The sequence below is a fragment of the Girardinichthys multiradiatus genome, chromosome 4 (genome assembly GCF_021462225.1).
Source record: "Girardinichthys multiradiatus isolate DD_20200921_A chromosome 4, DD_fGirMul_XY1, whole genome shotgun sequence".
In the NCBI taxonomy this organism is placed as follows: domain Eukaryota; kingdom Metazoa; phylum Chordata; class Actinopteri; order Cyprinodontiformes; family Goodeidae; genus Girardinichthys; species Girardinichthys multiradiatus.
In genome coordinates, this window is record NC_061797.1 from 51,893,540 (window position 1) to 51,904,032 (window position 10,493).

At 39.9% G+C, this 10,493-nt stretch overlaps 1 protein-coding gene across 3 annotated transcripts in view; it reads right to left on the reverse strand.

The window, feature by feature from the left end:
• LOC124866595 (aggrecan core protein-like) overlaps positions 1-10,207 on the reverse strand; it is a 29,432-nt gene extending 19,225 nt beyond the window's left edge. For all 3 annotated transcript variants that reach the window (XM_047362456.1, XM_047362455.1, XM_047362454.1), the window contains exons 1-12: positions 10,084-10,207; positions 6,414-6,508; positions 6,221-6,312; positions 5,320-5,611; positions 4,055-4,229; positions 3,636-3,763; positions 3,266-3,559; positions 1,356-1,655; positions 850-1,024; positions 644-771; positions 262-555; positions 71-169 (exon numbers count right to left, since the gene is read on the reverse strand). In XM_047362456.1, the coding sequence (XP_047218412.1) occupies positions 71-169; positions 262-555; positions 644-771; positions 850-1,024; positions 1,356-1,655; positions 3,266-3,559; positions 3,636-3,763; positions 4,055-4,229; positions 5,320-5,611; positions 6,221-6,312; positions 6,414-6,501 (2,065 nt within the window). In that variant the 5' untranslated portion in view covers positions 6,502-6,508; positions 10,084-10,207. The remainder of the gene's footprint in view (positions 1-70; positions 170-261; positions 556-643; positions 772-849; positions 1,025-1,355; positions 1,656-3,265; positions 3,560-3,635; positions 3,764-4,054; positions 4,230-5,319; positions 5,612-6,220; positions 6,313-6,413; positions 6,509-10,083) is intronic.
• Positions 10,208-10,493: the final 286 nt, after the last annotated feature.

Sequence of the window (10,493 nt, forward strand, 5' to 3'; positions counted from 1 at the left end):
AAAAAGATGTAAAACAAACACTTTAAGGGTCAAACAAATGATGGTTTGTCTACCTATTATTTGAACTTACCAGGCCTTAATAAGTCAGTAACTGACGTCAGGTTCCATAGAGCTTTCAGGATACCTGTGGTGTTCAGTCCAGTTTCATTTGCTTCAGGCAGAAAGTCAGCTGCAATAATAAGTCAATAAGAGACAATAATAAACCTCCCACTTCACTAAATATTGAACCAAAACATTCAGAAGAGTCCGAACAGTGCTCACCTCTTAAACAGTATGCATCAAATCTGGCATCGGTTTCAGGATAGTGTGTCTGGTTGGGGTTTGAGTATAAAGTGTACACCCCTGACTTCTCTTCTCCACACCCAGGTCGGGGGCTGTTGAGAGGATAGCGGACGCTACGATCCAGTAACCAGCCTGCACGGCACTTGTCCAAGCCCATTTTCCAGGCTGCGTAGAGCTCTCCGGTGGATGCCAGCACTGCACTGTGGTTTTCACAGGCAGAAAGAGCCTCATCATAGGTGAAACCCTCAGCAGATCCCACGTGAAAAACCTCTCCTGTGCAGCAGCAGGACAAGAAATACTTTGGTTATATGGCCTGTCGGGATTAAAACTTATAGACGGTAAGACTGATATCAAGAGTCACCTTTGATCCCCTCAGTGTAGCAGTAAACATCGTATCTCTCATCTGCCGGTCTGAGGCCATATGTCCGAACTCCAGGTTTCTCTCCAAAATCTCCAGCACACTTTTCTCGAGGAAACACAATGGGATACCTGCACAGAAGTAAGCTATGAGTTAGGTTTTAGAAAGGAATTGCTTCTAGTGATTCAAAAACCCATGTTTAGGTTTACCTAACAGTCTGGTCGAGAAGCCAACCTGCATCACATTGATGATATCCAGCCTCATATGCTTGCTGCAGCTGTTGTGGCGTTGCCATGGAGCCTCCAACACCCTGGCAGGCCAACTGGGCCTCAACAAATGTGAAAGCATATCGGCCAGTAGGTGAGCGGTAATGGAAGACCACACCTACGGTTTACAGGGAGAGAAGGTATAATATAATTTTTTTCTTGCTAGAAACAAAAGCACAGCGATAATGATCCAATTTTCTGTGTTATATTTCAAGCAGCCCCACTTTAGTTATATTTCAAAGCGCTATTGATTAATAGTTTCTAAAGTTTTTATACGGTTTTTCAGAAACTTTGTCTTGTTTGTTGCTCGTTTTGGCTGCTTATATTACAGCGACAGATATTAGATCTTTAGAAAGAATAGTGATTGATCTTGACAACTTTAAAATAATATAAGCAAGCCTGGCTGCTTGAATGTAAAGAGATGGGGCCTAGATCTTTTGATTGCTGACCAGCTGGGGAGATGAAAGATGTTTTCCTGGTCTCCATGTGTACAGCTGGCTGGTTGGTGATGGCCTCAATAAGGTCAAAGGAGATCTGTGTGATATTTGTTGGCTGAGGCAGTGCCTGCTTGTTTAGGCTCTCGCTGTAGGTGTAGTTCAGATTGAACGGTTGCTGAGTCTCCAGCTCTCCAACTGCTTCGCTCTCTGTGGTCGTCCTGCTGAAGAACACCTCAGGACTCTTTGTCACTGTGGTAACAATCAGAACACCACTTCCCTCATCGGTGCCTGAGCCCTCATCATCTGGGGAATCTGAGTATAACAGGGAAAACAAACAGTAACCAACAGAGAAACAAGTCAGCCCAGACAGGATCTCAGAACTTCTTCATCTTTTAAATTTACTAACAAAATCATATTAAACATACTGACTGAAACTTTTCAAGAATTCAAAACCACTGCTTGTGAATGTGGTTGTTACTGGTGCACAGAACATGGAGTGTTAAAATGGCTATCCAGATATCTGTCGGCTTCACTCGAAGCCAAGCATGATTGGCTGTAATCCCAGACATGGTTATTGTTAGACTATTTCAGATGGATGCCAGAGCTCTGTCTGGGTCCTGACTACTTCTGGAGCCTTTGTTTTAAAATCAGAACAGCTGAGCTCATATAGTTTTAAAATTATGTAATGTTCTTAGATTAAAGAAACAATCTTAAAAACTGAAAACACAGATCTGATAACTAATGGTTATTTTACCCATTTTTGGTAAATCAGTCAACTTGGTTTCCATCTCAGGGCAGTGTGCAACAAAATAAGTTGTTGGAACCATTGCTTCCTGACTATATCTCTGTGAGAAATGGTTGAAGCATTCATGAACCCAAATCTAAGTTGTGAAACCAAATGTGCATTAATAAAAGTCGAACTGTGACGGGAGTTCTAGTACTAAGACTTTAGGTAAGACTGTCAGTTTCTCACCATTGTGAACGGATTCTTGGCCCACATTCCTTTACAGCATTCAGTTTTATGAACTTTGCAGACATTCATTTTCACAGAGCTGTCTTAAAGTTTCACCTCAACATTTCAATGTGGTTGATGTTTAGACTTTGACTGGACTATTGCAACACCTTGATTCTGTTGAAGATTTGCTGTGCTTGGGTCCTGTGATTGATCCAGTAGGCTCCGAGTTTCAGCTGTCAGACTGGTGGACTCATATTTGACTCTAGAATACTTTTGAAGATGATTTCCTTTGGTATCCCTTCCAAACATGACATACTTGTACTTAACTTAACATTTAACCTGAGCCCTGAAGTGCTTATAGTTAGAGTGGCTTAGGTTATCCTGAGCTATCAATGTAGTTATGCTGCTATAGGCTTAGGCTGCTGGAGGACATAATGACAACTTTCACTCTCTTCGCTACATTCTCATACTACTTTCCACTATTGCATTATTTGCTGTTATTTCAGCTTTTAACTCTATGTTCTTTCTCTGTTTTTCTCTCCCTAGAAGGTACACCTGGCCTGGCTCTTTGCTTAGCTGTGGCACCTTCCTGGAGGGGTGCATCTGCTGAGTTTCCATTGCGCCCCTCCAGTTGCCAACAACTTAATGCTCACCTTCTACAGATGATTCACTTGGCCTAAAGTAAAATGCCCGGAGACAACATGTGTTGTGAATTGGCGCTATAGAAATAAACTGAATTAAATTAAATTAAATTAAATTAAATTAAATTGAATCTTGAATTTAATTGAATTGAATTGAACTGAATTGAACTGAATTTAATTAAGTCTCGGAGGGTGTTCTTAAGGTTTTTGTAATTTCTCTGAGCATTGAATAGTGTGAAATTGGTGAAAAACTTTAAATTATAAGAACTATTACCCAAAAGTTACATCTATTTCAATAGCTCCATCTTGTGATTGTCCTGGCATACCTGTGTAACAGAAGGCATCATAGCGGGAATCAGGAAGTGGGTATCCTGTCTGGTTTATGTAGCGATAAACAGTTCGCATCCCCAGCAGACCCCCTCCACACTGTGGCCGTTGAACGTTGATTGGGTAGCGGACACTCCCATCTCCCAGCCAGCCAGCATTGCAGACATCCATACCCCCCTGCCATGCAAGGTACAGCTGACCTGTGGTGGCTAGCTGAGCTCCCTGGTTGACGCATGCCAGCGCAGCCTCATAGAAGGTTAACTTTCTTGCAGAAACAGTGTGGAAAACTCTACCTGTTTCAGACAAGAAACATTTGTTTAAGAAGAGGTTGAAAAAAACTAAGACACTACATTGACCATGACAATATACCTGTCATCCTATCTGCAAAGCAGTAAACATCATATGTCTCATTTAGATTTCTCACTCCATACGTCCTGACCCCAGGAAGTTCTTCTTTGTCGCCATAGCAGTTCATCCGAGGCTCATGGATTGGGTACCTTTGATTCAACAAACAATATTTTATCAAAATGGAAAATTTTACCTGTAGCTCAATATCTGAACATTTATATCTTGAAATTTCATGCCTCTCTGTTCACAAAAGTCATATCTGTTTTAGCTTTTAGAGTGTGATTATCAGATGGGCCCAAAGTAGTTCACTTTTTTGCAGGCGACTCAATACTTTTTTTCTTAAGTCTCCCCATACTGACACGTGGTACAAAACAGGTGAAAATGCGTCAGAACATCTCAGAATACACCAACAATTGTCGTCAGTTACTTGACAAGCTCACCGCACTGTTTGATCAGACAACCAGCCAGCATCGCACTGGTGGAAACCATCATCAAATGCTGCTTGAAGCTGCTCAGGAGAAGCAATAACTGCACTGTTCTGGGCACATGCTGCCTTCGCTTTCTCAAAAGTCAAAGTGTAGCGCCCCATTAAGGCCCGGTAGTGGAACACGATACCTAAATAGATCAAGGCAAGGAAAATATATTTTAACAGCACCATTCATACACAAGGAAACTCTAAGGACATTAAAAGAATTATAATACATTTTTAAGCATAAAAACCCCCAAAGAAACAGTAAAAGCTGCAGAAGCAATGCTTTCAGTTTCTGCTTATCTCAAGTCTTCACAGAGTTGGTTCCAGAGCTAAGGTACATAGAAACTAAATACTGCCTCCTCTTGTTTTGTTCTGGTTTTGGGAGCACTAAGTAAAATGTCTTCTAAAAAGCTCATCTGATAGAAAAAACTGAGATGTATTCAGTTTAAGACCAATAACAAGATTTAAAAATGTTTCTCAAATAAGAGGCCAATGGAGGAAGTTAGTGGCTGCTATGTACTTCTCCTCTAGTGTTGGCAAGAACTCTGTAGCATCTTAGAGGACCTGCAGCTGCCTAATTAAGTTTTAGACCCCACTACTACAATAAGCTAATCTAGTCAAAATAAATTCAGTTCATTCAATCACTGATAATATGGACTCGCTGACTCAGTGACTGTAAAGATGGTGGTCATGTAGTTTGAGCTTAGAAGAATATTTACATATTGAATAAAAGTGATCCTGTCTTCTTAGACTCAGATAAAAATGAACATTGCTGAGCATGACCATTCAGACCTCGTATTAAAATCCATCTTGTGAAGTTTAAACTGTTTGCCAGATGACTGAAAATGTCTGTGAGATTGATTGTAGCGATTTCTTCCAACTCAGGCAGTTAGCATCTATTGTTAACGGTGGTTAATTTGTAGGTCCGTGGTTACCTAACCCCGATCATGAAGGCTCACAGACCTGCACAGTTCGGCTCAATGGTTCCCAGTTCTAGCACAGTCGATTTAACAGAAAGAGACTGGTCATTAAGTTTTGTTGAGGTCGGTCAATTACTCATTAACTTTAATCCGAAGTGTTAAAGCAGCAAAACACCTAAAATAGCAGAGCACAAGGAAAAGGGTTGGAAAATACTTAAAGAAGGAGACCCCAGTGCTCTTTAAGGTAAGTTATAACTGACTGACAAGCGTGTAGAGTAAATATTAAAGTACATATCAGCTCTTTATTGAGTACCTTGAACATGGACGTGCACAGTGTCATGGCTGTCCTCGATGCCATGCTGAACTTCACAGCGATACACTCCTGTGTCACTGGAATGCAGCTCAGATATCTTGATGCTGGCATCTGTTGGGGTTTGGGGGTAGCTCTGCAGATAAACTCTGTCCAGATAATCTTCTCCGATGTGCACTTGTCCCTTCAAAGCCACGAGGATGGTGGTGACCTTTTCTTTTGTGACGTGGCTCCATTTAATGCGATGGGAAAGGGGGTCGATGGGGGGGGCACCGGGGTCTTCAAAAGTGTGATCCTAAAAAAAGATGGGTTTACTTGATATGAACAAGCAAAATCTAGGATAACTACCTATTATAACTATTATATAACTACTTCATATACTAATGCAAGATAAGGACAATTGCTTGAAGATGCCAGTAGAGCCACATAATTCACAAAAGCAAAGATAAGTCCGTGAGGTTCCCACACAAACTCTATTCCTTGACTACACTTTGAAATTCTGTCCGTGTCCACCACAAACCGGAGTGGGGACAAGGGGCAGTCTGCAACTTGCACGAAGAACAATCTCAACCTTTTGATGAGAAGGCAGTGGTCACACTTGCTTTGGTTAAACAAGGACTGAATAGTCCTCCCTTGCAATTCCTGGACCCAAAGCAGCTCCCACAGAACACCTTGGCACTGTTGTAAGCTTTCTACAGATTTACAAAACAGGTGCAGATTGGACAACCAAACTCCCATGATTGCTTGATCAACTCTATGGTTTGGTCCACAGCCAGGCCAAAAGACATACTGCTGTAAATAATTAACTACACATATAAACTCCAGTTTAAGCATTTAAATAGTTCACGATACATTCACTCTAAAGTTAATTAAAATCCAGAAACAAAAAGTTAAAAACCCTCACCTCAAAGTAGCATGGTAGTAACAGAGTTTCTCCCAGCAGAGGACGCTGTAGACCCTCCAGAGGAATGCTCACACTGAGGACATCCTCTGGATCTGTCCCAGAATCACAAAAACGACATAGAAAATTAATGAAAAAAATGTCTGTAACGTTTTTGATTTACATGAAAGTAAATAAGAAGCTCTAGATTTCTTACCCATAAAGGAGCTCTGTTCGAAAAGATAATCAAATGTTGCAGAGGCGATGCTTAGACACAGAGACAGGAGCACGGTCCCTTTTAGCATATTTTACCTTAAAGGACATAAAATCAACACAATTAATAATGTCAGGAGAAAACATTTCTGTCCTACCACCACAAACATAAAAAATGGAATTTAAAGACATCAACTAGAACTTAATTGAGATGGTTCTAAGATTAAGCTTTTCAGCAAACTCCAGATAGGTCTGCTGTGAAACAAAGGATGAATAAGTGGAAAAGCATGTCATTACCACTGTTATTTCAATGTATTTTATGTTGGGGTCAATCAAGCATCTCTTTCACATCTTTGGCTTGTTCAAAACGATGCTGCCTGTTATTTAACTGGTCCACAAACACATGAGCACATCTCATCTATTCTGTACTCTAACCACTGCTCATCACAGCATTCATTTTAAAATCCTAACGTTGGCTTATTATTGCCTCAATGGTTTTTTGATTTACTCCAGGCTCTCCTTCTTTACGGGCCCTTTGGTCAGCTAACTAGCTGCTTTTAGTTCTCTCTAAAACTAGGCAGAAACTTGGAGGAGATTGGGCTTTATTAGTGTTTGCTCCAAAACGTGTTGCCTTTAAATATTCGACAGGCATCTTTGCCTACTAATTTAAATCTATTTTAAAAAAACATCTTTTCTCAATGCTGTTTGGTCTGGTTTGAGTTGAAATGCTCCTTTTAATGTCTCTGTTCCATTTTATGTGTTTTAATATCTGTTTATGTCCTGGTTTTATCTCTTTTGTTGATTGTATTCATGTATAGCACTTTACTAATAAATTGGACTTGGACTTGTTAAGTACAATGGAGGATATGTGATGCTTCCAAAGGTCCTTATCAGAGTAAAAAAAAAAAAAAAAAATCAACCTTCTTCCATGGCCATCTCAGTCCTCAAATCTAAATTTACTGAAACAATGTCTTAAAGATTGGATTTTACTCATTTTAATTCTGTGAGATTGTGCAGCTGCAATGAGTCATTTATCATAGCAAATCTTTTCCAGGGCAGTAAGTACAGAGGTCTTGTACTTTTAAGGGTAACAAATGAATATTATTTGTGACTGGGCTTAGTTTTACATGACATCAATTGTCTAAATTGGTTGAATTTGTCTTTCCAGTGTGTGGTGCTGACAACATTCCCTGTATGGAAACTGTTAGGAAACCCCTCCTGAGGACTGGGCTCTGGTGTCTGGATTCGGTGACAGTTGGTTAGCAGCCGGGTCGTGTTTTAGCCGACTCCACACTGCGCTCATTCAAACCCCTGCGGTGATGTTTCAGACTCAGAGAGGTGTGGGGCCCACAGGAGCCATTCTGTTCCCCCCTGAAGAACGCATTATGGCTGCCGTGACAACACCATGTAAACATCAGGGCGTATGCTACACAGTCCGCCCCTTTCCATGACGTTCCAACACTGCTCACATTCAGGCGACAGGACAAGTAAAATGCGACACATGATGGAAGGAGGTCCAGCGAGACTTTGATCCCTTTTTAGTGGCACATTTTTCCTGTTAGAGAGCAGGATTTGGGATGAGAAGTTTATTGATGATAACTAGTTACATTAGTTATAGTGCTGCAGCAAACATAAACAATGACCTTTCTTGCCTTAACTAAAGGCAGTGTCAAACATGAGTTAAGCATTTACTGCATATGAACTAGTGAATAGTAGAGAAAGTGGCAGACGTAAGCCTGTCACCATCAGTATTAGTATTTTTTACAGTATCGGTGTAATTTCTACCACAATACTGTCACAGAAAGAAAGTACCTTAGTGTACATGTGGAAGAGTCTTAAATCACCACTGACTCCTTTCCTTTTTTCCTTCCCAGAAGCAAGAGTTTGTTGTAATATTTTAATCACCAGATCTCCAGGCATTCAACAGGTCTTTCAAAGTTTATCTTCTGTTTTTGGCTCTTCTTTACTTAATTTTTTATCCTACTGGAAGATCACAACAACATAATAAAGGTAAGGAAACAGGGCAGGTGTAGGAGAAAATAATCTGTTAGGCCGGCAGCTAAAAACATTTATTTATCTGTGAATGCATGTGAAAATAGAGCTTTTAGGGCCAAGAGCCCAGAAATCTACACACCCCTGTAAATATGACAGATATTTGTGATGTAAAAAATGAGACCAAGTTAAATTATTTCCATACTTTTCCAACACCAGTGTTGATTGCTCTAAGACTGCAAGGGAAGCTCAGCTTCCCCTGAAATGTCAAGAAAATAATTGATCAAATATATACTGTTGTGAGTTCATGTCATTGACTAAATATGTGGTCAGCTTTTGTTCAGAATCAGCTTCTTATCTCTGGTAATGACGAAGCTTTCCTCTCACTCATTCCTGCAGCTTCACAGTACTTTAAACACTGAGTTCAATAGAGAAGCAGAAATGCTGGTCTTCGTCTCGCCCATCGGACGCTCAGCGTCTCTGGGGGTCTATGGGGCAGTGGGCTGGCCTCGGCTGGCCTGGACGCTCAGCTTCTGCATGATGATTGGATGAACTGTCTGAGGCTGAATCCCTTTTTGATTGACAGCGAAATCAGCGAATCAGCGTTCTTGAAATTGAGCTTCCCCTCCTTGAAAGACGAGCATCTACCACTGACACATTATGTTATATTTGCCCTGTGCGTCATCGTTCCATATGTGCAGTTCACTTGAAAAACAAACAGATCTGCTAGAGGGAAATCGTACAAATTAAAAAAGATTAAAACCCTGAAAGTAAGACTTTACATAAGCACTTTCTGTGGCTTTGGCTTCAGGCTTTGGATGAGAGATGTCCTTAAAATATAAGGTTAAAGGCATGTAACCTCATGCAACCCTCTTTATTTTATTCCTTCAGGCCTGTGGACACTTTGAGAACCACTGTATGTATGCTCTAATGATCATACAAATCCATCAATGATCTGACAAGATCTGCACCTGAGAGATGTTTCATCCATCAGTTGACCATCTACTGTATGACAGGTTTTCAGCTCATAGCTGTTTGGGAATCACCTTATTGGAGTAAAAAATCATATTTCCTGTCTGTCAAACTGTGTTATCTTTAGGACTTTTTATATTTTCTTTAGAAATGGGACTAACTTGTCTTTGTGACAGACAGCAGGTAGCAAAGAGCTTAAAGATACAAAATTAAATTTGTTTTCTGTCAGGATTTGATCCAACAGTGTTTGTCCCCTGAGTTTCAGATTTTTTTATGCTTAAAGTTCCCGTATGAGTTTAGACACTGAAAAAATCACTGGACAGAAAGTGAGTGAAAAAAGCTGAACTGAAAGAACAACTTGAAAAGGCTTTTAGAACAGCTGATCAAAATAAAGCACAGATCAGAACCATGGCAGACTTAGATAACATTGTATCCATTTCAATATTTTTTATTTATTTTTTTAATCTCTATTGCTGTATTTTATTCTGTTTTATGAATTAATTTTATTAATTAGTTTTATTTGATCTGTTTAGTTTCTCACTTTGTGGTTTTTATTGTAGCAAAATAAAATCTGTTACTATTACTTTTGTCATTGCTGTGCAACAATTTGGTGCAACCTTTGCTTGAGGAGTCCTTAAATAATCCAAACGTTTCAGAAGAAATATAGAAACATCAAAATCAACCTTCTGAAAAAAAACATTTTGGCTTACCTGTTGTAAAGATCTCCTCAGGTCAAATGTTTCTGGTTGTTGAAAAGAGCAGCAGCAGCTCAGGATGCTTAGCTGAGCACAGAGGAAAGAGTCTTGGACCAGGTCCGTCTGTCAGACCTCAGACTGGAGCAGCCACAAAGCTGCTCAAGATGAAGCTCTGAAATCCACTTTCAAAATAAAAGCTCCTGGCCCCTGAAAGTATATAATAATAATAATACATGTTTTCAATCAAAGTGTTGTACGCGGGGAAAATACGCATACGTTACAGACACACATCAAACGATACAATTCAAACAAAAACTACATATACAGTTATAAAAACAAAAAATAAAAATGATCAACATAATTATAACATCAATAAAAGTAAGTTTAAAAATGAATGAAGATGAAACGAGCCAACAAGAAAATAA